General features: G+C 36.7%; 1 protein-coding gene across 1 annotated transcript; it reads right to left on the bottom strand.

Annotated features, from left to right (window-relative positions):
- Window positions 1-13,145: 13,145 nt before the first annotated feature.
- LOC131602309 (uncharacterized) lies at window positions 13,146-16,830 on the bottom strand. Its single transcript, XM_058874391.1, has 5 exons — window positions 16,358-16,830; window positions 16,055-16,275; window positions 14,505-14,603; window positions 14,093-14,166; window positions 13,146-13,752 (listed from the first exon to the last, which is right to left on the bottom strand). Exons 1-5 carry the CDS (start codon window positions 16,653-16,655, stop codon window positions 13,527-13,529), a joined length of 918 nt encoding a protein of 305 aa, XP_058730374.1. The 5' UTR covers window positions 16,656-16,830; the 3' UTR covers window positions 13,146-13,526.
- Between the last annotated feature and the right edge of the window lie 6,800 nt (window positions 16,831-23,630).

Below are 23,630 nucleotides of genomic sequence, written 5' to 3' on the forward strand. Positions count from 1 at the left end.
CAAGGGTCACTATTGCGAGCTAACAAAGATGGATCAGAAATCTGCTGGAGATGATCAAATCTAGACGCGAGCTCTAGTTGGGGAATTAATCCTGCTTGGGGATATGGACATCCCAATTAACTGCTTAGGGAATACCTTGTCAACTTCATTGGAGAAGCAAATTCTCGACACTCCGGGGATGTGGAGATAAGAACAAGTCATGGAGATAACTCTGATGGGGAGTAACCGACTTGCTTGTGTTGAACGCATTCCGCTGGGGAAATCCTGGACGGACATAGATTCTGCTGAGGATGCACATGAATCTTTGCTGAGGAAAGAATTCAGTGGGGAAGATGAATACTTCTACATAGCGATCCACTGGGGAGATGAGAGATCCACTGGGGATAAGGAATTTAGCATAAGAACCTTTGTTAAGACCATTCCACTGGGGAATAAGATGACTCTCTTGGGGAAACAGATCAATCTGTTGGAGAGAGCAACGCTCTACTGGGGAAAACGAGGAATTCGGGAAAGAGACCTCATTAAGAGCCTGCTGGGGAATCAGATACCATTCTATCATGATTCAACTGGGGAGAAGGCATTCTGTCGGAGAATAAGGCTTCTGGAGCACGGATAATACATCGAGACATGCTTTGCTGAGGATATGAGAATCTTGGAACAAAGAAAAATCTCATCCGGATGTACTCAGCTGGGGAATGAGAATCTCTCATCAGGATGCACTCGGCTGGGGAGTGAGAATCTCTCATGGCTAGGTCCGCCAATATGCTGATACGACGCGCTTGCAAGGACGTACCTGCGAGACAAACAAATGAAAATGCCCCAGGATATAGCACGACGTCTTCACGAAGTTTCCTCACATGACAGAGGATAGTGATGCTCATCCACAATGGGAAAATGCAAGAGCAAACAGATTGTCAGACATCTTGGCTTTGAAACTTTCCATACAGGCAATGGATTCAATGAGCTGATAGGCAAGCAGTGATTAGAACACCAAACAAGTATCGGCCAGAGTATCAAACAGGCATTGACTTTCAAGGGAACGCCACCAAGAAGTGGGATTAATGGGTCAAGCAAGTGTTGACTTCAAAGGGACCAAACAGGCATTGGCTTTCATAGTGCTCTGCATATTCGTATTGATTTTAAAGATGCCAATCAAGTAATGGACTTTCAGTTTCTAACTGCTGAGGATGAAGACCCTGACGGCTCAAGTTCATAAGTTGTTTAGCTCACACCCGAACTTTAAACTAGACACCTCCTGATGAGGATAAGATGCCAATACATAGTGCTTTGCCCCAGCCGGTAGGGACTTTGAAGAGATTTGTCTCGTAAGGACTTCTTGAGATTTGTGCTATCATAGCCAACTTGCCCCAATATCATCACTTTCAGAACCATGCCCTGATTGACCAGTGTTGTAGGTAGCTTCAAATGTGCTTGGGTGAATGCCCCTGATTGATTAGCACTCTGAGAGATTCTTCGAATCTTGACCTGATTGCCTCAGATTGATTGAAAACTTGCTTGATACAGTATTCAAATGCTTTTGTGCCCCTGAGGGTGATAAGACTTTGAAATATTGCTGTCTCTGCTCAACGGAGTTCTAAAGACAACCTGTCCTTCAGGAGGAATAAACTTTTCATCTGAAGTTCATGATGGAAACTTTCTTGATGTCAAACACTTGTTCATATGCAAATAATGTTTATTATGAGAAATATAATTCTAATGCAAAGAGTATGTTTGTCTCGAAGTTTAAAGAAACTTTTTGAAAAGATGTCGTAACACCGATTTTTTTATGAAAGAAAGAAAAGATGGTGTGATACCAACAAGCGTTTAGCGGATCTCCTAGGAGTCAGCTTACCGTATTCTCATGTATAGTCTGCTTTCGAATTAACACCGCTTCAATTAGGACTTTTCAGGGTTGTAACGTGGCCAGGTTCATGGTTTGAGAAAAAAAGATTTTTAGGCTCAAAATTATTTGGTGCCCACCCCCTTCGTGATGTTCTCCAATCTTAAGTTCAGTTAACTTGACACGAGCATTCATCTTTCAAGAGGAGTTTGGAAATGATTGAGGAATCAATGAGGTCTTTTGGACGCAACAATCATTTTTCCTTTCTTTTTTGGTGTCTGACCACGCGACTTTGTTCTTTGTTGAGGATCTTTATTTTGTAATCCTTGTTTTTCTCTTTTTTTGCTTTTGCTTTGCTTTTCTTTTTTCGTTTCCCTAACTTTTGCCTGGACAAATTCTTTTGAATTTTGATTTGGATGTCCAGCGGGATGCCCTAACTTTTGCCTAAGTCACTTGTTTTCAAGTTATTGACTTAGCGGGCTTTTCTTCTTTTTTTCCTTTTCTTTTTGATTCATTCTTTTATTTTGAACAAGTCGTGTGATCTTGCATTGTCTCTGATTTGTTGGAAGTGCATAGTGACTGCCTGAGTCATTGATTGATGAAGAATCACCATTGTGGTATCGTCATTATTTGACCTCCTGATGTGAGGGATAAACCACAGCGGCTTTGATGTTGGTCTCGACCTCCTAATGTGAGGGATAAATCATGATGTCTCAACCTCCTGAGGTGAGGGATAACCATTGTGGACTTGACTTTCCTCAATCTGTTGAAGGATAACCATTGTTGTATCCTTAAGTGCATACTCCTGATGAATTTTGAATGCTCAACCAGGTTAACTGAACACTACCCGGCCCCTGGGTTAAAAATAAGGGTTTTTTTATAGAAAAGAAACTCCTACTTCGAAGGCTCAGAGGGGTTAACGAAGGTTTCACTCCCTTATATCTCCAGTGTTTGAGAATTTGAAACAATGCCTGTACATCATCAACAGGGTTCTACTCAAAAGCATACCATTTGAGTTTTTTGGTATTATGTTCATCATCCTCCCTTCGGAGTTATCATGCTTTATGTAGCAAGAGTTAAGTATCACAAAAAGCATAAAAACACATAAGAGCAAAAGCGAATGGATTTTTTTCAAGACAAACATATCCAATGCATTATGATTATAGTTCAAAAACAAACAAGATTTGCATGCAACAGTATTGAACAAAACAAGAAAGCTTAAACATGAACATGCATGATGAATTCAGAATTGCCAACATTGAGGAGATCCTCTCCGTATGGACTTATCGCTTCAAAAGATCCGTTGAGTCAAAGGAGAACTTCAATTCTGGCCCTCATGTGCAAATGTGATAGCCTTTGAGTCAATCAGGTTTTGTACCTTGTCTCTAAATGGCTGACAGCCTTCAATCAGATAACCAAGTGCCCCAACATGGAAAACACACCAAACATTACGTCAGAACATTTTAGACCACTTCCTGGAAGAGGATTTTGGCGAGGCCATATGAAAGTTGTGAGTCCTCAGCTTTAGGGATTTGAGATGTGCCAGTGGTACACAAACTAAAGATACAAGGCGTCTTGCTTATCCCTCGGTCGGGAGCCCCAAACAACAATGACAGAAGTTTGTGAATGCTTTAGGGATTTGAGCCGCCAATGATGCAAACTCAAGAACACGGAGTCTTGCTTATCCCTCGGTCGGGAGCCCTAAACATGGCTGCTAGATCAGTAATCACCCTCATGAATGGAGAAACATCGTATTTTTATTGGTGAACAACCATAACCTCTGCCGTCTGGCCATCAAAGTCGTTACTTGGAACAATCCATAGTTGTTGGGAAGGAAGCCTCTGGCAGTACAAGTTGCAAGTGATTCTCATGAGTTACTCCTCGAGGAAGAACAATCATTCTACTTGCGGAAGATGAAATGGGATTGACCAGTAGGAAGCATTACGAATAAACTCAAACATCTCTGTATCAAGCAAGTCCTAGACTTTTTGTACCTTAATACCTTATAAAGCTTGACATCATGATCAGGTACCCTCAGAATGGAAACACTGAGTAATTGTCATCGAAATCAGGAGAGCTACATGTGGTGAGAAACACTCAAAGAATGAATCTTAACCAGCTGAAATTCCAACAAGCAAGGAAGTAACTCGGATTCAAGGCATTGGGATTAACATCAACTTGCTTCTTACTCTTTCCGTCTCTGTTGACAAGCAAATGATACTGACAAGCAAACTCCAAGAGAGGAGGAGGTGACTCGGGATATGAAGCAGAACCTTGAGAATGAAAGGCATCTCTGTAGAACACTTTTGATTACTATCTGTCAGAAGATTCTGGCGAAATCACACGGAATTTGTAAGTGCTTAAGGGATTCGAGCAATGCAAATGGTGCAATGCTCAAGATAGACAATGTCTTGCTTATCCCTCGTGCGGGAGCCCCAAGCAACTTCAAAGACTTGACGATTACAACATTACGACTAGGTGCCCCAGAATAGGACTCACACCTAGTTTCCTCATCATCCAGCAAAGAATATGTAGACATCCACACAATACAGAGCTTAACCAGTTGCAAATAAAGCAAGCATGGAAGCAAATGAGCATAAGACAAGTCTTCAAAAAGAACCCCAACTAAGCTTTCCTCTTGGTCACCTCACAAAATTGTTTCATGACTGATGTTTGAACAAACAATAAGAACAAGTCGAGTCTGTGAGTCTGAAGAGTATACCGAGTCTGAATAAGATACCCTTAATCTTGAACACATGTTATGCATGAGATATATGAGATGCATGATATGAATGCAATGCCATGTTCATTCGATTTCCAAGGAATCCTCGTGTTTTGATTTTTAGCAAATAAGAGATAGAAAAGCTCGACACGAGGCTTAAAGATATGGTTCCTTTGAAATGGAAGGAACATGTATGCTAGTTATTTTTTGTACATCATTTTTGGAAAAGTGAATATGCAATGATGCAAGGTGGTGGGGCTTGTTGCCGCCCACCGGGCATTCTGGACTGCCGGTAACACACATAATACAGAGCCAAAGGTTCGGCCCCCAAATGGTATACCACACGGAACACGGAATGTCAATCCACAGAACCAAAGCCCGTAGTCAACAACACACTGGAACAGAACACAGACTACCACTCGAACAAGAACCATAGTACCCCACGAACAGGAACCAACAGTACTCTCGAACAAGAACAGCGGTAACCCACGAACAAGAACAGCGGTAACCCACGAACAAGATCCGAAGTCACCATCAATGTACCTGTTAAGCAATGATTGATTCCCGCCCCACTCACGGGTAAATCTAGGCCAAGGTAGGTCAAAAAGCCAACAGAGGATCGAATGTGGGCGCTATCATACGATATTGCCTCATTCCACCAAGCTCTGCCCGTGGATACGTGATCAGATCAATCAGGCATACGCCTTCTGTCCGTCACGGCCACTCTATTCCTAGTTCCTATGGTATCACTCATAGCCTGGGTATTGGGCCTTTTACCTCTTGAAACACCCACCCACAGATAGAAATCCAGACAGTCCAGAATATGATGGCAGAAAAGTAAAAGCGCACATAGAATGCAATGCAAACAGGTAAATATGCAAAGCAGTAAAAACACCCAATGATAAACACACAAGCGCTAGGATCGACTTGCTGAGTCCGGACCAGCAACAGGTCGTGTCCTCCCCAGCAGAGTCGCCAGCTGTCGCTACCGCGAAAATTAACAGAGTCGCCACTAACATATTTATCCCGAAAAGGAAGGGAATGCCAGCAAACCACAAAACAAAACAACGGTCTCACGACCAGAGAAAAAGGGTAAGGGAGTCGGTTACGCGAGGGGAAGGTGCTAGCACCCCTCGCGCCCATCGTACTCGATGGTATCCACGCTTGTGTCTAAAACTAAGGGTGTGTAACAAATCTACGCTAATCTGGACTAAAATGAATGCAGAATGTAGGGAAAAGAAAGGATTGTGCTCGCACGGGCCCTACCCCGCTGCCTACGTATCTGTTTTGCAGAATCAGAGCTACCGTAGCTCGGCTAACTAATTTCTGTTTGTTTTTATGTTTTTTAGGTGAACGAGTTACATTCACACTCCGCTGCTCGACCTTTGGAGGCTTACGCTTGGGAATGGAGCGGAAATAACAAGCTCTTAAGAAAAGAAAATGAAAGAGTGTGGTTTGTATTTTAAAGAATGCATGAGGAAAACCTAAGCTAAAGGAGGGAAAGCTTGCTACCTAATGTTATCATACAAAGGGTACAAGTCTAAGCTAGCCTAACAACCTACGGGGAGAAGCGAAAGCAAACAAATAGCACACAAACGAGCATCCGCTCGTAAAGCAAACAAACCAACGGTACTGACCGAGTGGTAGAAAAGCGGTCCCGCCATAGCCAAGGGGAGCAGCTCAACCCAAGTCAACCAAGCATTAGACCTCGCGAAAGTGATCGGGCCATAGACAAGAGGGCGGTCCCCTCTCAGCAACCAAGCCGTCACGGATCGTAAAGGAAAACGGTGCGTGCGTACACCGAGCGTCAACGTCGAACGACGTGAGCTATAGGAAAGGCGGGGGTCCGATTGCATGAACCCTTTTCCTGACATACTCGATAACAAGATCTTGTGCTGGTTCAGAAGCAAGCGACGCGTAGCGTGCGCATACTGAACGGACTCGATGAAACTAGGCGGGGGTTGATCACGAACCCTTGACCGCATGCCTTCCATGAGGACTTAACGGAGTGCCATATAGGACTTATTACACCGTGACTCCCTGCCGCAAAGCACAAATGTAAACACACCAACAAAAACAGAGCCTCTTTCGAGGGCTTGGCCAGATGCATGTCTAAGTCCTACTTCTCATGTTAAAGGATGATGCGAGAAAGCGGTAAAAGGGACCAGGAGACAATACCGAGCGGATAGCAAATCCGCAATGAGCTAGCAAGCGTAAGCAGAGAAGAAACTTCACGTAATCTAACATCCATCAAAGCCAGGAGTCCAGCATAAGCATCAAAGCGATGCGGTGTGAAAATAAATCACAACCGCTATGTGGTGCGTATCAAACACAACCACACAAGCAACCTGCAAGAGAAACACAAGCCAGACGATACAGGAATATACATCTCAATGAATGAGAGATCAGGTGAATCGCATCGGTAATAAGTTCGTGTCCCACAAATAAAGTGGAACACAACACAAGTCAAGTCGCACCGGAAGCGAATTCGTGTCCCACAAATAAAGTGGAACACGAAGCAATCGAAGGCCCTCTCGAAGTACCTCGCACATCTCAACAACCAAATCAGTAATAACAAGGAGGCATGCACCCGCCATAGAAAATAATAGAAGTTAAATTCTAAGTAAATTCTAAAATAAAATCTAACAAGATTAAATTGTTTTTTATGGCATTTTTATCAAAGAAATTTGAATAAAACTATGTACAAAACATCTAAATTCTAACAAGGAAAAGATATTACATGTTTTTATTATCTTTTTTATCATGCTAAAATCTATCAAAAATATTGTGATTTTATATGCTTTTTATTACCTAAAATTATAGGGACCAAAATCTAATTCTAAGTAAAATACTACACGAGTCAGGGGGTAAAAGCTAAAAAAAAGGTGTGCATCACATGATAAAGGCGCAAGGCCCAAACAGCTTGTTTTTGCTATAGTTTTCAATAAAAAAAGACGTAACATGGGCCAAGGGGGGGCGTAAACAGTGACTTTCATGTTATGGCCCAATGAGAATTGATCTACCGCCGTTTCTATTGTTCCAGACTTTGTGTTGTCAATTTAAAGGTCAATCAATTTATTTAATCACTAATTAACACCAGATTTATATCTAATTCAATTATTATGCTAATTAACACACATTAATATAGGAAGAAATTGAAAGAGGAACTAGGTTAAGAAAATATTCACGTACGTGAAAATCTTCCTCCTTTTGCACAACGATGGCGACGGCGGCGGCGGATGAACCTTCAAACCTCCGGCGAAAACAAAGCTCCGTCTGCCTTGCTTTCCTGTCTCATCTCTATTCTCACGATCTTCCTTCTCACGGAGTGGTGTTCGGTGCTTCCTAGAATCTGATTAAGATGATGAGAGGTTCAGAAGGAATCTTCAAGAAAAAGTCTGATTTAGTTCTGATCCGTCCTTCTTCTTCTTTCCGTTTGTTCATGTTTCTTGATGTGTTGTTGGCGATTTGGGAATGCGGTAGGTTACGATGCCTTGAATCGTAGCAATCTGATGTTGTGGTTGTGCTGAGGAAACGATAACGATTTGCGGAGATGAGATGAAGATGGCGATTCAAAGATAGCGCAGGGTGAAGGATTGAAGGTAAGATTGAATCGTGTTTGAAGATTTCTTGATGATGACGAATGTTAGAGGTGAAATTTGATGCGTCGATTTCGTCTCGTGAATGCGAGAGATGATGATGAACGTGTAGTACCACTCATAAAATGATGAAGATGATTGTGATGATGAAGGTCGAGGTGTTGGTTCTTCGAAGAGCAAACGAGGACCGAAGGTGAATTTCTCAGAGATGAAGATGATTCTTGTGATGTGATTTCAAGATGAATCGTGACCTTTGTTTTTTTTCTGTTTTTTGCAGATTCTTTGCGTGACTCGGTGAATGAAGAAGATGGATGAAGATTCTGAAGAACGAAGAGCCATGAAGATTAGAGGATCCAGGTTGATTTGTGGTTGAAGAATGAAAGTGGAGAAAAGTGTTCGATTGAGAGGTTCGAAGAGTTCTGTTACTGATTTTCTTTCATCTTTTCTGTTACATTTTCTGCAGAATCAAGATTGAATGATTTTGAGGAGAGTTTGTTATGAGATTTTGATCAATGGAGAGAGTGAAGGTTGAAGAGTGATCATGAAGCTTCAAGATGAATCCAGAAGAAGATTGAGAGAGAGGAAGTTTTGAAGAAGTTTGTTACGAATTCTCTTCTTTTTTTGTTATGAGATTTTTCTCTGTGATTTTCTCTTGTGAACCCCTATTGATCTCCTTTATCACTGTATTAAACTTCTGAATTTTTAACCGGTTTTCTGGGCTGAGCTGAGATTGAACCGGTTTTTATGCAGGGATCGGTTTAAGATTAAAGTTGCAGGGGCTGCGGTTTATTTGCGGTTCAGCTGCGGCATGTCATGGTGTTATGTTACGGTGTGGAAGCGGTTAATTTTGGTTTCGAAGCATCTTGAAGATTGGGGAATATGATAGATTTTTTTTTAGAAAGTTTGAAGTTTTTGCCTATGCTTTTGTAATGTATCTTATTTTATAATGCTACTATCTTTACTTTTGTAAAGGAATTTTGAATGAAATTTGGATTGTTGTTGAATTTAAATCAGTTCAAAACTCAGTGCATAAACTCCAATCGACTTGCGTCTTAAGAAAGCTCAGTTCACTTAATAAAGCTTCACCTCCAAATTTTCATGATAACTTCTTGAATCTTTAACCTTAATTCTCAAAATCTCATTTAACCCGCACCGAAAGTAATAAGTATCTGATGAGAACCAAAAAGCGTATTGACCAAAGCAAATGAACAATTCAATCTTTTATGCCACTGTCAGAACACCGCAACGAAAACACATTGAAGACTCATTGAGGAAGAAAGTATTTGAGGCGTAAGGAAAACCTCAACATTTAAGCCAATTAACCTCAACTGAACATCCACAAATTCCAGCACTCGGATGAGAAACCCTTTATTATTTTCTTGATTTTTGAATGACGAAATAAACGTCATTCATAACTTATGGCACAGAGAAGAGGGCAAATTTTGGGGTGCAACACTTCCTCCAATTTAATAGTCAATTTTTAGATAAAATCAGGGGCAAAATTAGTAAAAATAGGGTATAAAAATTAAAACAGATAAATAATTAATGGTGTAAAGTTTTTGCCCAGGCTACCTAAAATTTCTGGCTCCGCCACTGCCATAACATGTATATGGTAGAATGAGAAACAACCAAAAGACTATGTATCTAACTATTATATTACATATTTGTTTCATCAACTTAATTATTACATTTATAAGTCTTAAATGTTGTTTATTTATTGTTTCTATGTGCAGAAAATCTATCTTTCAAAATATTTATTCACACATCATATACATACCTTATAATGGACCACAGTTATGGCCTTTAGATGAGAAGGACGGTTAAAGGTTCCAAAAAGTTGAGGAACAATACCAATGATGAGTCTAGAAATCCACATGTGCTGTCAAGAAAGCTTAACAGGGTTACATATCATAAGTGTGGAGTCATGGGACATAGCATAAGGAGTTGTAAGGGATTGAGAGTTGCAGACAAGGTCATACGGAAGGATATAAACAAGACCGAAAAGACAAAGACTAGAAACAAAGAGAAGAAAATTGCAAAGACAAAAACTACAACAGAGATTAGGATTTCATCGCAAGCACCACATCCTACGCAACCAACTCAAAAATATTTGATATGACTTTAGGATGTTATATGTTTCGGTTACGTTTATGTTTCTTCAAGTCTATGGTTTTTTTTGTCATGAACAAAGTTGTAACGGTTTTAAGCTTTCTTTCTTGGGATTTGTTTTCCAAAATGCAACATCAGTATGCTTTTTTAAGGCAATTTATGATCTCACCCTTATACATTCTCCCAGACCCTGCGCGAAATTCTCCAAATGCCCCTTATTTTTGGAGATGCATCTCTGAACGCATCAAAAAACATTTTTTTTTCTTAAAAAATTTGGAGATGCACAACCAAAGTCATGTTGTGGGTATGTCCGGAGATACATCTCCGAACTATACCTGATTTTAGAACCTAATCAAACCAGAATGAATGACAGCAAAATCAAAAACATACCAACACCAACATCAACATTTCATTAAATAAAAACATTCATTACATAGATAGTCACGAAATAAAATTCAACATTAGATAACCATTTCATCGGGACGTTACTACATAATGATTATATCCTCGACGGATCTTTGAATCTTCGCATCCACTTCAATTTGACCCTTTAATTCATAACAAAGAAAAATACTCCACATAACCTGTAGATCTTCATACGTTTTCAGTTCACGATTGGTGAAATGGATATTCCCTTTGCTGTCAAATGAGAGTGAGTGATACTCGAGCTTGACAGCTCTACAATTTTTTGAAAAGCACAACAGAGTATGCAGTTTGGATATCAGATCTGCAAGGGATGTTTCCTCAGTGACCCTAAACGAAAGTAGTGATTTTTGACCATTGAAATACACAAATGCAATGTGGGGATATGAAGTCATTCTCTCTGGTTTTAGTGTTTTGGTGTAGCAAATAAGGGTTGAGACACACCCTATGTATACAAGTATTGGGTAACTTCGGACACACATGCTCCTAAATTACATTACGGAGGCAACGTACAACTCTTCCGCGGATGAATTTAATATACCAGTCCATGCATCCATAATCTTTTCCACCATCACACTTGTTTTGACCATTTTTAAGTCTTCATCCTTGATTTGTTTGGTGCCTACCGCGGGTTTTAGCAGACTCCTCACATTTTTTGTAATGTGATATCGACAAAGTAATGCATAGGATGTATGAAACACCTTTGCAACCAAATTTATTAGTGTGGTGTCTCAATCGGTGACAATTACTTTCATCATGTTTTCTTGATCCTTCAACAAATTCTTGCACACTTCCAAGGCCCATGTAACATTGACATCTTTTTCGGATTCCAAATATGCAAATCCCATTGAAAAATTCTTCTTCGTAGAAGTAACACCAACCATTTCAAGAAGCGGAAACCTATACTTGTTGGTCTTGTACGTTGTATCAATAATGAGGACAGTAAGAAATGTGTTGAACAACTTGATACTTTTGGGGTGAGTCCATAAAATGTCACGAACAATGACTTTATCATCACATATTGTGTACCTAGAAACATAGCGGTTTTCATCTAAAAGTTTCAAAACTTGTTGCATTTTGGATCTTAGACCCTTATCGCCATGTTGTTTCTATGACGTTGGTTGTATACCTGCTTGATATTTGAAACACTTTCTGAGTGTTTCCATTTCAAATATGCAAGTATGTTTTTCGGCGCCACTCTGATTAAAGACATGTTTGAAACAATTTCATTCTCCTCCGGTTTAAGACGACATACAATGGGATGATCGACTATCTTTTTAGCAATTCATGGTTATGTATTCCAGAAAGCTCATTAAATTTCCACATCCCATCGACATTACAATACCCGCGCAGTTTAAACGGACAACCACACTTTCTCGTTCCGTTGTCATCACGTTTCAACTTCCAAATCGGGGGAACATACGTATCACTTCTCTCGCATGTCATGGTTATAAGTCCTTGTCTTCTATTAGAACTAGTGTCGGACCTTTCGATTATAATGCCAAACCTCATATTCATGGCTACCATGCGGACCCATTGAAGCATATGTTCGCGAGCACCAACGTCTATTTGTGTCACTTTAACATCATCTTTCACTTTTTTTGGTTTAATATCCTTCTTAACTTCAGCTAATTTAACATTATCCTTCGCTACATCCTGTTTTACATCGTCACGTACATCTATTTTAGAAAACATATTCGACTAAACCATATCTAATAAGAAGCAAAACAACAAATTTATAAAACTAGTAATAGACGAGTTCGAAAATACATTTATGAATAAATGTAGGTGAGCTCATTCCGAACCATATCTAATAAGAAGCAAAACAACAAATTTATAAAACTAGTAACAGACGAGTTCGAAAATACATTTCTGAATAAATGTAGGTGAGCTCATTTTTAAAATGCACTTCCGAAGTAGTGTGTTCTTTCTTTCAGTCCAAACTAAGGATCAATGCAAGTAATGAGGAATGAAATGAGAGATCTTTACCTAAAATTGCAGGTTATGATGCTCTTTATGATGTGTTAGAATGCACAAAATCTCATTTTGAATCGAAAAGTTGGTTGATAATGAGATTTTTTTTCAAGGGTTTTTTGGTTACGGAGGTGTTGTGTGGTTTTTGAAAAATGAAGAAGAAAAGTTGGTTGACAATGAGTTTTTTTTTCAAGGTTTTTTGGTTATGGAGGTGTTGTGTGGTTTTTGAAAAATGAAAAAGATAATCATGCAAGGCGATCATATACTCAAATTCCCGTTGGTCCTTTTTGGAGATACATTTTCGTAGATACATCTCCAAAAATATCACTGAGTGGTAAAACAAATTCTTCTAAATGAAATAGGTGTCTTCAGAGATGCATTTACAAATTTATCCTTGTGTTCGTTCGGAGATGCATCTCCAAACTAAAATTTGCTAAAAAATATTATTTGGTACGCTCAGAGAAACATCTCAGAATTTACCCAAGGACATTTTCGGTTTTTCAAAAGTGCGCCCCATTTAACAAGGGTGGGATGAGAAATTACTCTTCTTTTTTTCAATTCTTACATTAGTCTGCATTGCTTCATTTAATATCATATTCCCTAATGCTTGCAGACATTTCATCCTAAAATAGTAGCTTTACTCTTTTACAATTTTATTTGGATGTCAATGTCTTTTTCATTTACATATTAAATTAAATACGTCTTTTGATCTTTATTACACATTATTTTGGTCTACCTTAACATATATTGCTCTATATCTTCACTCATTTACATAAAATTCAAATGTCACTTCATGCATGCATGCATTACACTGATCTATTACTAGCTTCCTACAACTGCAGCCACTATTTTTTAACATTCAATACAAGTCCAATGATTCAAGGATCCTGCGAGCCTGGATTTGAAGAGCAGTTAGTCTCTGTTCTGGATCCAGCGTCGAGCCAAACTGACTGGCTGCCCATATCAAGGAGGCTGATGTCTCCCCTAAGAGACGCCTTGTGTCTTCGTGTATAGTTGCCAGAGGTGGTGAATCTCTTCCATTGACATGTCCAATGAGCAGCTGCAAAAACTCTCCACACTTTAACCTGACAAATGCCATTTCTTTTAATATCGAATCTCAAGATAGCTGAGAAAACTTCAGGCATCATGACTATGAAAGATAAGGAAAGAATCATGAAATTCAAACAAAAATGTCATTATCATGTTAATTCAATGATACATGACAATGAGAGAAGCCAAGCTAATTCAACGATACATGACAATGCGAGAAGCCAAGCTAAATCAATGATACATGACACTGACAAATAAAACATGACATGATGAGAGCAAATATAGACTACTTATCTACAAAAGAGAGTTGAAGATCTGTCTGACAAGTATATGAGCATTAAGATGAAAGAGACTAGTTGTAACAAGAAGCAGTACCTGAGATTTTCATCTACTTGTTTGTCTCTTATAAGGTCGGCAACTTCCGTAATACCATTATATTTCTCAAAATCCTGAGAAGTAATTATTAAAACAGAAATGAATTTCAAGAAGTAAACTAAGAGAAAATGTTCTTCAGTGACAAGCATAGACAAACTCTCAGCTAAGCATCAAGAAGAGGAACATCACTAAGCAAATCATATCAGATAAGCCAAGACAAAGAAAAGGTAAAACTCTTTTTTCTTTTATTGGTAATGATTTAGAAACTCTTCCTTACTAAACCGCAAATAATGAAGAAATGATAACCTCGACTTAGAGCATAAATGGATGATAAAAGAAACCGTATGTTAAAACTAGAATGATAGAATAATGAAACACATTTGTAAATGATCTAAGGGCAAGGGTTAGGTACCATTTGATTGGGTGATGAATCAACCATCAATGAGATCAGAGCATCTAAGCATGCACTTTGCTCAAGAACTCCACGGGTGGATAGTATATTCAACAAAACCTGAAAGGTAGCAACAAATTTTCATAAACAAATTGATTTGAGTTTACAGACAGTTGTAAGCGGGTTGCATATAATTGGAGTGCCGTGCTCATATCTAAGGGTAAATTTCTTTATTTGCTGTTAAATTTGATATGAGAAAGAGTTCTTTCTACGGCTTATTTTGCATTCAACTTCCATTCGTAGTATTAGGAGGACTCATGGCTGAAAGTGCAAAGAAATTGCAGGCTTTTTTCCTAATAAAAAGAATGGTTAATATATAAGTAGGAATTACAATGTCTGCCACAGTGCGTTTTCCCATGAAGTTATTGGAATACACCTAAAGACACTGTTGCAATATCAGTTGTATTATAGCTTATGTTTATGTTATGTGCTTATATAAGAACTAATCAACATGAGACCGTCCATAAGCGGAAGTGGAGGGAATTACTAGTTCAATTTGGTTGGTGGCTTTCCATATTGTTTGCTGTGCCTTTGTTCTTTGAGGAGAGAATATCATATCTCTTGTCATTGTTTTTTTTTTTGTACATTAAATCTTTTGTTCTCACGTTTTGGCCAGTGTTAGGTGCCTCACAACAAGTTCAAGTGCCTCATAATTGACTTATTATACTATAAATACGTTTTTTAATATTTTGTGGGGATCTTTTGATCACTTTTTCACCTAAAAATATGTGTCCTAGCAAAGACTACTTGTTGGAAACATGACAAAAGTCATTTCTTCATGAATCGTCCATGGATAATTCTTATTATTCCTTTTTACTATCTCGTTTTATTTCTCTGTCATGCTAAACCTTCTTCGTTGAGGCTAAAAAGATATTGATGAAAATCTTATATATTTGATTTGAAACTCGGATATTTGAATTGATCTTCATGAGTCTTTTTTCTTATCTCTTCTTTTAATGCTTTCGATGACTTGACCACACTTTGAAGTTTTATGATTTATTGATTGAATGGAAGTTTAATCCTTGAATGCTAGAGTTTAAGAGTTCTTGCTTGATTGATCTAGGAATAATCTTTTATGCTAGGAACCACTCTAAAACTCTTGCTCTTAATGTTTATTCTTAATTAGGCATTAAAATAAATTAATTTTATAGGTTCTCTTACCTAAAGGATAGGATAAAATACTCGCTAACAACTCAAAAAGTAAACTCATAACAATTTCTAATAAACTACTTAAGGTTAAAATCAATTGAAACTGGTCTCTATGGTTTTTATCATCATAAGGTAATCATCCGTGTGTATTTCTTTCTAAATTATCTCACCAAACCAAACTTGTTACCCGCTCAATTTTGATTGAAATCGACACTCAATCTTTGCGATACTCAATCTTGGCAATCAATAGTTGATTCTTAACTGTTCTATTACTTGCAACAGTATGCTACACTTGTTATGATGTGATCCTATCAGTGACAACAAAAGCTAGTAAATAAATAGACGAAAAACATGAAGATAACCTGAACAGCATTGTGTTGATGGGCAAGAGTAGTACTATGTGGATGAAGCAAACAACATCCCTCCAAGACTCTAAGAGCAAGTGCAATTTCATCATCTGTAGACGGACTAGTTAACTTCAAAGGTTCCACACCAAATATATGACTCATATCTCCTACAACCTTACTGTAATTGTGATCACTCCCCGTTTCCTTTAACGAGTGCTGAAAGAGAACCGGAACCACTGTAATCAAAGTAAAACCACCATAAACAATTGAAAATTGAAACAGCAATGATAATGAAAATGCGGAAGAATAAAAAATGACCTTGAAGTTGGGGAATGGATTGTGTTAGGTTAAAGAGGTAAATAGTAGAATCGGAATCGGCAATGGAATTGAGGAAATTGAGAATGGAGCGGAGAGCACGGAGACGGAGGAACGAGAATTCGGCGCGTGCGTCTCGGAGACCGGTGGTGAGAGCGAGAGTTACTTCCCGATATACCCTTTGTTGATGAAGTGAATTCACGAGCTCCACCATGGAAGCATTTGGATCTGATGATGATACAGTTGGATCTGGTTTATCTGTTTCGATTCCTTCACTCCAGAGTGGTTTCTTCAGATACATGATTTGGGTTTGGATTGAGTTAGTGATGAGTCATGGTTGAATTTGAATTGGGGTAAATTTGGGTGAGAGGTAGGGTTTGGGAAGAATGTAAGAAGAATTGGGATGAAGCTCAAAATGTGAAAAACATCTATTGGGGTGTTTTCTCCCTTTGTTCTGTTTTTTTCTCACTTTAATTTCCATTTTGTGAAGATGCTTTATGTATTATTGTTTGTTAGACAATTTTTTTTTCTTTTGTATTATTTCGTTTTTATTTTCAATTTGTAATTTTAATTTTATTGTAATTAATTTTTTGTGTAATTTTATTTTGTTTAGTTGTAATTTTTTGTTTTACTATGATCGAGTAAGAAATCATTTTCCTCCCGTAACTCAAAAAGTCGGGATGGCAGATGTTCGACGAACGTGATAGGCCAGCTTCACTAACTCCCTCTAATAAGCTTCTACGAAAACATTTGAAAAATGGAAATAATCTTTCACCAGAGATAGAAGAATAGAACTCCCTGATTGTCCTTAGATCGGGACGACCTAAGAAAATAAAAGACTACCCTACCAGAACTGAAGCTTGTTCTCCAATGGATCTCAATTAGGGAAGTTTTGCAAGTGGTCTCTCAACCTGAAGCTTTTCGAGTTCAATACTGAAACTCATACCTTGCGTGCGCCTCTGGATGCGGTAGAGACATGGCATCATCTATCACGGTTCAATTAGGTGTAATTCGAACTCCTGCTTTAGCGTAGGGGAGTAATATAAACAACCGATGTACCTGAAGTAGAAGCACACTTGGTCGACGGGGTACTTGGAATACCCACTAGAAGGGAGATAGTTCGAAGATTCATCCTCATCTGTTGCATTTCTTCTTCCCTCTTCATGGCATATGCACAACCAACAACGGAAAAGTAAAGAGGTGGATGAGAGTATTTCAAGCAAACAATCAAGAAAAAAGAGATTTTTATGTCACTTACCAAAATTGGTCGTTCTCTCATTCTTTAATTTAGCATCCACTATCAAGAATTGACTCTCAATCAAGAATTTACAGAATAAATTTGTACACACAAATGGATGCCCAGATCCTAGTTTACAGATCTCTACGTGAGCTTCTTCAGTAAGCGGGATAACAAAAAAAATGGTCCTAAAATGTTTCATGTTGACGGAGTAGGTCTTGAAGAATTTGGAGTTTTGGCTCATAGAAATTAGGCATGAACTATGCGTATAATATGTATTGTTTTGAGTCTTGAAGAGATGGAAGAACAATGTCACTATCAACTTACCTCCCTTGTACTCACACCAATATCAAAAACCTTGACAAACACCTAATTTACCGGATGCAACTACAAATGAAGGATCATTAAGTGGTTCATAACACAATTCAAATTCACTAAAGGGGAGACGAAAGTCTATTAGAAAAAACAAGCACTCATTAAAGGGAATGTCACACAAATCATATTAGGTGTATATCCTTTTATCTCTACTAGGGGAAACACTCCCTAGTCGATCAAATGGCCAACAACAATTGAAGTATGGTCTAAGACATCATCGTGGGAGAAAGTAAAGAGAGTTCCCAATATTTCCCGGTCCACCCAATCACATGAGATATTTTTGTCCGCTTTCCTAGTCGTAATCAACGCAATCTTGAAAGTTTGAAGTTTTATGAAGGAAAACCAAATACATACAAGATATGATAAGTAAGCAAGTTTAAACATAATCACCCCTAGCAAAAAATACCAACAACAAAATAAATCCCTTGAAAAAGAAATAGGGGTATCAAAAGTCCATTATTCAGGAAACTCTAGAAAAGGGGGCAATAGTAGGGGAAAATGTTAGATTTATATGGATCGATCAGTCACGCATGTCAAGTACCAACGTATAAAACCTATGGACTTTACCAAATACTGGAACATGAAAATCACAAGAAAAATGTAAAAAAGAAGCAGAAAAGGGTCGAAATGTCGCTTCAAATGCCTTTTATAAACTACTCATCCACTAAGGATCACATGATCCACTATGCACCACCAATGATCGAGATTTACTTGAAAAACTATTCGAAGTACTCAAGTGTTCTAAGGAAAATAAAGCATCATCATCAACTAGCGTAGAGGCATGTGTTAGTTATTCCAAGTGAAATGTTTCCTATTACAAGGAAAACATTAAAAATCATAAGTTCCCAATGGTATTGGCATCCCATCAAGACTTCCACATCCTCGTACACATTGGCTAGGCAAGAGAACGTATTGCAAACACTATATCAAAAAACGCCTTTTATCTTAGTTGAAAAAGATGTCTTATCTTGGTTTGACAGACGGGGTAAAGAAAGACATCATGAAAAGTGCGCCACTTTACCTCTCAGTTTTAACACATCCAACAGGTAATGTGTAAAGGTCATGAGTTCGATCCCCAGAGAATTCCTTTTTGAAATTCTTAAATGGCAAAAACATTTTTTTCCCTCGGTTTTGATATTCCACAAATGGGTATAATATCTTTCACCTCGATTTTGACATAAAATTGACAGGTAAAACACGATTGAGTTTATTAAATCTGATGTGGACTGTAACAGCCCGATTTTATTAGATATTTTATTTATTAGCTTATTTGTGTATTTTATTAATTATTTGTTTATTTAATTATTATGTGGAATTACTAATTAATTGAAATATCTAATTATATGCATACTTGTGTTTTATGATATAATTAGGATATAATTAGGATATTAGTAGTATACTATGTATTGGGCCTAATTAATAATTGGATGGGTGGGTAATAACATAACTAAGCCCATTAAGAGAAATATAGTAAGAAGAGGAAAACTAGGGTTTTAGAGATAACACAATTTGGGGAAAAGAAGAGAAGAGAAGAGAGGAGAAAGAACAAGAGAAGAGGAATTGTAGATTTCTTGAAGAGGGTGGATTTAAGAGTAGAGGTAAGGGTTTGAATACAAGTTCTTGTAGAATCTATAATTGGGTAATGTTTGTGTTGTGTGAATCTCTTTATTCTTTGCTATTTCATGAGAAATGTATGAACCCTAATTTCTATGCTATTTCTATGGATTTACATGATTAAACATGATTTTGATGATGTATGTTGTTCAATAATGATGAATACTGGTTGTATTTGATGTTTATTGATGTTTGGAAGTGATTTGGAGTGGTGGGTGTGTGATTTCGCAGTTCTGTATGTTGCTGAGTTTTTCTACATAATCGCACAGCCGCTAAGCGGGGACTCTGGCCGCTGAGCGGACCCTGCTGTAGGCAGAATTTTCCAAACTTTAAAATGTCATAACTTTTGATCCGTAACTCCTTTTTAGGTGCCGTTTGAAGCATATTGAAGCTTAAATAATTGTCCATATGATAGAATAGAATGGATTGAAGCTTGTTTGATTAATTATGATGATAATTGGGAATAAAATGTAATTATATGTGTGGGTGTGTGTGTTGTGAATGTTGTGTACAATTGGTGGATAATTCATAGAGTTGAATTATTGGGATATGCTAAATATTAAGATGGTAGAGATGATCTTAATTGCTTAGGTTTGATTAACATTGTATTTGTACATACATTCATATCATGGATGCCTTGAAACAAAGGTGGTTTGCTTTGAAACAAAAGTGAGGCTTAGATTCTAAAGTGAATCGGAAGCGGTAAACTATATGTTTACGTTTGGTGGGCTTTGGTCTTGTCCGGATCGGAAGCGTGGCTTGGATTCTAGATATTGAATCGGAAAGCGGTGAAACCTTGGGTTCACAATTCGGTACCACATGCATAGCGTCACATATCTTGCATTGAGTCACACTTGAGTCGCACATGTTGGTGTGAAATATTGTTGTTGGTGTGATTTATGTGATATGAATTGTGTGGAATGATGTTGGTGGATATGCATATATGTGTATTTGTGATTCATTTGATATGAATAATTGTTATGTTATGAATGTGATATATGTGATTGAAACATATGTGATGTAGATGTGAATTTATATGTACTAATGATATATGTATATATATATATATATATATATATATATATATATATATATATATATATGTGAGGATATGTGAATCATGTTTGATTAATGATGATACATGGGGTAAGAGAGGTGACTACATGTATACTTGTGATATTAATGACATGATTCCAATGATGTAAATATATTCTATAATGTTTTGTAAAATGGGATAGAGATGAATATGTGCATTTGGTAATATATGTTCATACTTGTGATACATCGGTGAATCTTATACATGTCTATATATTTGGAAAAACATGTATATGTGATTATGTGATGATAACTTGTATATTTAGAATATGATTATGTTTGAATACAATTGTTACTTCGTGAATGTTGTCGAAAAGGGATATGTACTTAGAATCTACATGTTGGTGAAACATGATTATATACATTGTTTTAGAAATCATGTTTGATTATGTGGAATTGAATGAACTAAGTTGTACGACATGAATATGTGAATCTTGATTAACTGCATATGATGCATGTTTATGTGAAGAGTGATGAATTCTTGAAATGTATTCTTGTTGTGTTCTACATTTCCCATATTATGTTTTCTATTTAGAAGTTGAATTCTCACCCTTCTGTTTGAATGTTATCCTTTGTTGGTAACGTGCAGGTTTCGTGGTTAGTGGTGCTTCGAAGGAGTCTTAGCGTCGAGATTTAGATCTCTAGTAGGGTGTCGTGACTAAGTAGTCACTTGTGCTCTGGTCATATGTAACACATGAGAGTTGGGTTTTATATTTTATAACTCGTTGTTATGAGATAATTGTTTACTCATATTGTATTTCGTATTTGAATACGTTATTTTGTTGATGATTGGCCTTGAGCCGAGATGTTGAGACATGGTGGATGATGTATGGGAATCATCCGATTTTACCATTTATTCAATGAGATGATTATTCCGCTGTCGTTTTGCATGTTGTTTTAAATCCCGTGTTATTTGGAAATGACCATTGCATGTTTAAAGATAAAATATTTGTTCTATTATGAAATGTGTGTAACGCCCTCGTGAGATGTATGCTTCTTTACTCTGATTTATGCAAATATATGCCTTATTTGTTTAGTATAGAATTGGGGGTGTTACATGGATTGCTCACTAAACCCTAACTGAACATATGCCTTCTCAAAATTGGTTAGGAAAATAATTGTATGAATAAATGTGTTATATTTGAAGAAGAACTTACACTGATTAATATTTTCAAGAATTCTGCAACTCATCATTCATCTCACGTTCTTTAATGGTTAAAATATCTTCAATATTCCAAGTTCTTTATTCAACACTTCCTTTTCTTCTAAATCATTCTTGAAATCATAAAATTTGATGTTTTGAAAAATAAACAAATATGGAAGAAAGTTTAACGAAAACTAGAAGTATTGGAGAGATTTAACTATAAAAGAACATGAAATGAAGGATAAGTTGCAGAATGCTAGAAAATATTAATCAATGTAACATATGTTTCGAATACAACATAATTTTTTATATAATTATTTTCAAAATTAATTTAATATGTTATATGTTTAAAGAAGGGTTAGTGAAACAAATAATTGATGAGAATTGTACAAAGAATCACAAAAAACATAAACTCAATAACAATAACTAAGCTACTACACATAGATTTTCATAACTTTGGGTAGTAGAACAACTAAACAACAACAACAACAATAACATCAACAACTTATATTAAACAACAACTCAAAAAATTAATATCTTAACAAAACTACAACAACATCATCAATAAACCTATAACATAAATTTGTTTAAATAACAACAACAAATTTATGACTATCGTTGTTTAGAGCTCTCTTGGTAATGGTTTTTTGTTAGAATTGTGTTTGTATTGTTTAGACAAGTCAAACTAAATGCTACAAGCTAAAGTTAAATGCAACAAAGATGTTGGTGGAAGAAAAAGCATTTGTCCAGAACTTATTATTCTATCATTTTTATTTTCATCAATTTAAGAAAAAAATTATTATATTTTAAAGAGTTGCTTTCAAAGATAATCCAATTCGTTATGATGAAGAAAAAAGTTGATTATGGAAACAATAATGCTAGAAAAACGAAATTTTTTAGTGCATGCTAACTGTTTGATGAAATGGTTGTGAGAGGAATGTATGAAGAAGAATAAGAGAAGGAGTAAGATTAACATGAAGAAAACTGATAAATTTATAAAGGTTTAAAACCTTTGCAATTTAAATTGTTTTTCTATTATTAAATGACGTGACATGAAACGTGACGTGTCACGTAAACCTCCGTCAGTGAAAACTAACGGAATAAACCAATTTTAACGATGAAAAAAATTTATAATGACTATTATTTAAAGTAAAATTTTAAAGAAACTAAAAGTTCACATATCATACTATATTATCATCCTATAACTTCTTCCCATCAAAATTTCCCTCCAAATCCTTTTCACTAATTAATAAAATAAATAATTAATAATAATTCATCCACTTCTTCAATTAAGTAGTTTAGAAATAGGGTGTAACAATTACGTCTTTTTATTTTGTTCTAATTTTATTGATGTTTGTTAATTTGTGATTTTTTTTCTTTCTAGGTACACATTTTTTAAATCATCACAAAAGGTATGTAGAGTGCCTTTATTCTTTGTTGTTTTTATTATTGTCACATTCTTATTTTTATTCAATAACACATCACTTTCTTCTAATCATATCATACTATATTATAATCCTATTACTTCTTCCCATCAAAATTTCCCTCCAAATCCTTTTCACTAATTAATAAAATAAATAATTAATAATAATTCATCCACTTCTTTAATTAATAATAAATGTGTACCTAACACGAGTTTATCCTAATACGAGTTTGACATATATTTAACTCTTTTAGAAACATCATATCATAGACCATTTACTTGGTGATGCATGTTAAATGTCACCCACTTGATAATGAATATCTCTCTCAAATCAAATTAAACAGGAACACATTGAAAAAGTGGATGATATTTATCCAACCTCAATTGA

This window comes from Vicia villosa, linkage group LG5 (assembly GCF_029867415.1).
Source record: "Vicia villosa cultivar HV-30 ecotype Madison, WI linkage group LG5, Vvil1.0, whole genome shotgun sequence".
NCBI classification, from domain to species: Eukaryota; Viridiplantae; Streptophyta; class Magnoliopsida; order Fabales; family Fabaceae; genus Vicia; species Vicia villosa.

Excerpts from the sequence above, each read along its gene's own strand:
- LOC131602309 (XM_058874391.1), bottom strand. The coding sequence starts at position 16,655 with ATGTATCTGAAGAAACCACTCTGGAGTGAAGGAATCGAAACAGATAAA. Across the intron at positions 16,276-16,357 it reads ATCCATTCCCCAACTTCAAG|TGGTTCCGGTTCTCTTTCAG; the intron begins GTCATTTTTTAT and ends CTTTGATTACAG. Across the intron at positions 14,604-16,054 it reads ATCAACACAATGCTGTTCAG|GTTTTGTTGAATATACTATC; the intron begins GTTATCTTCATG and ends GCTACCTTTCAG.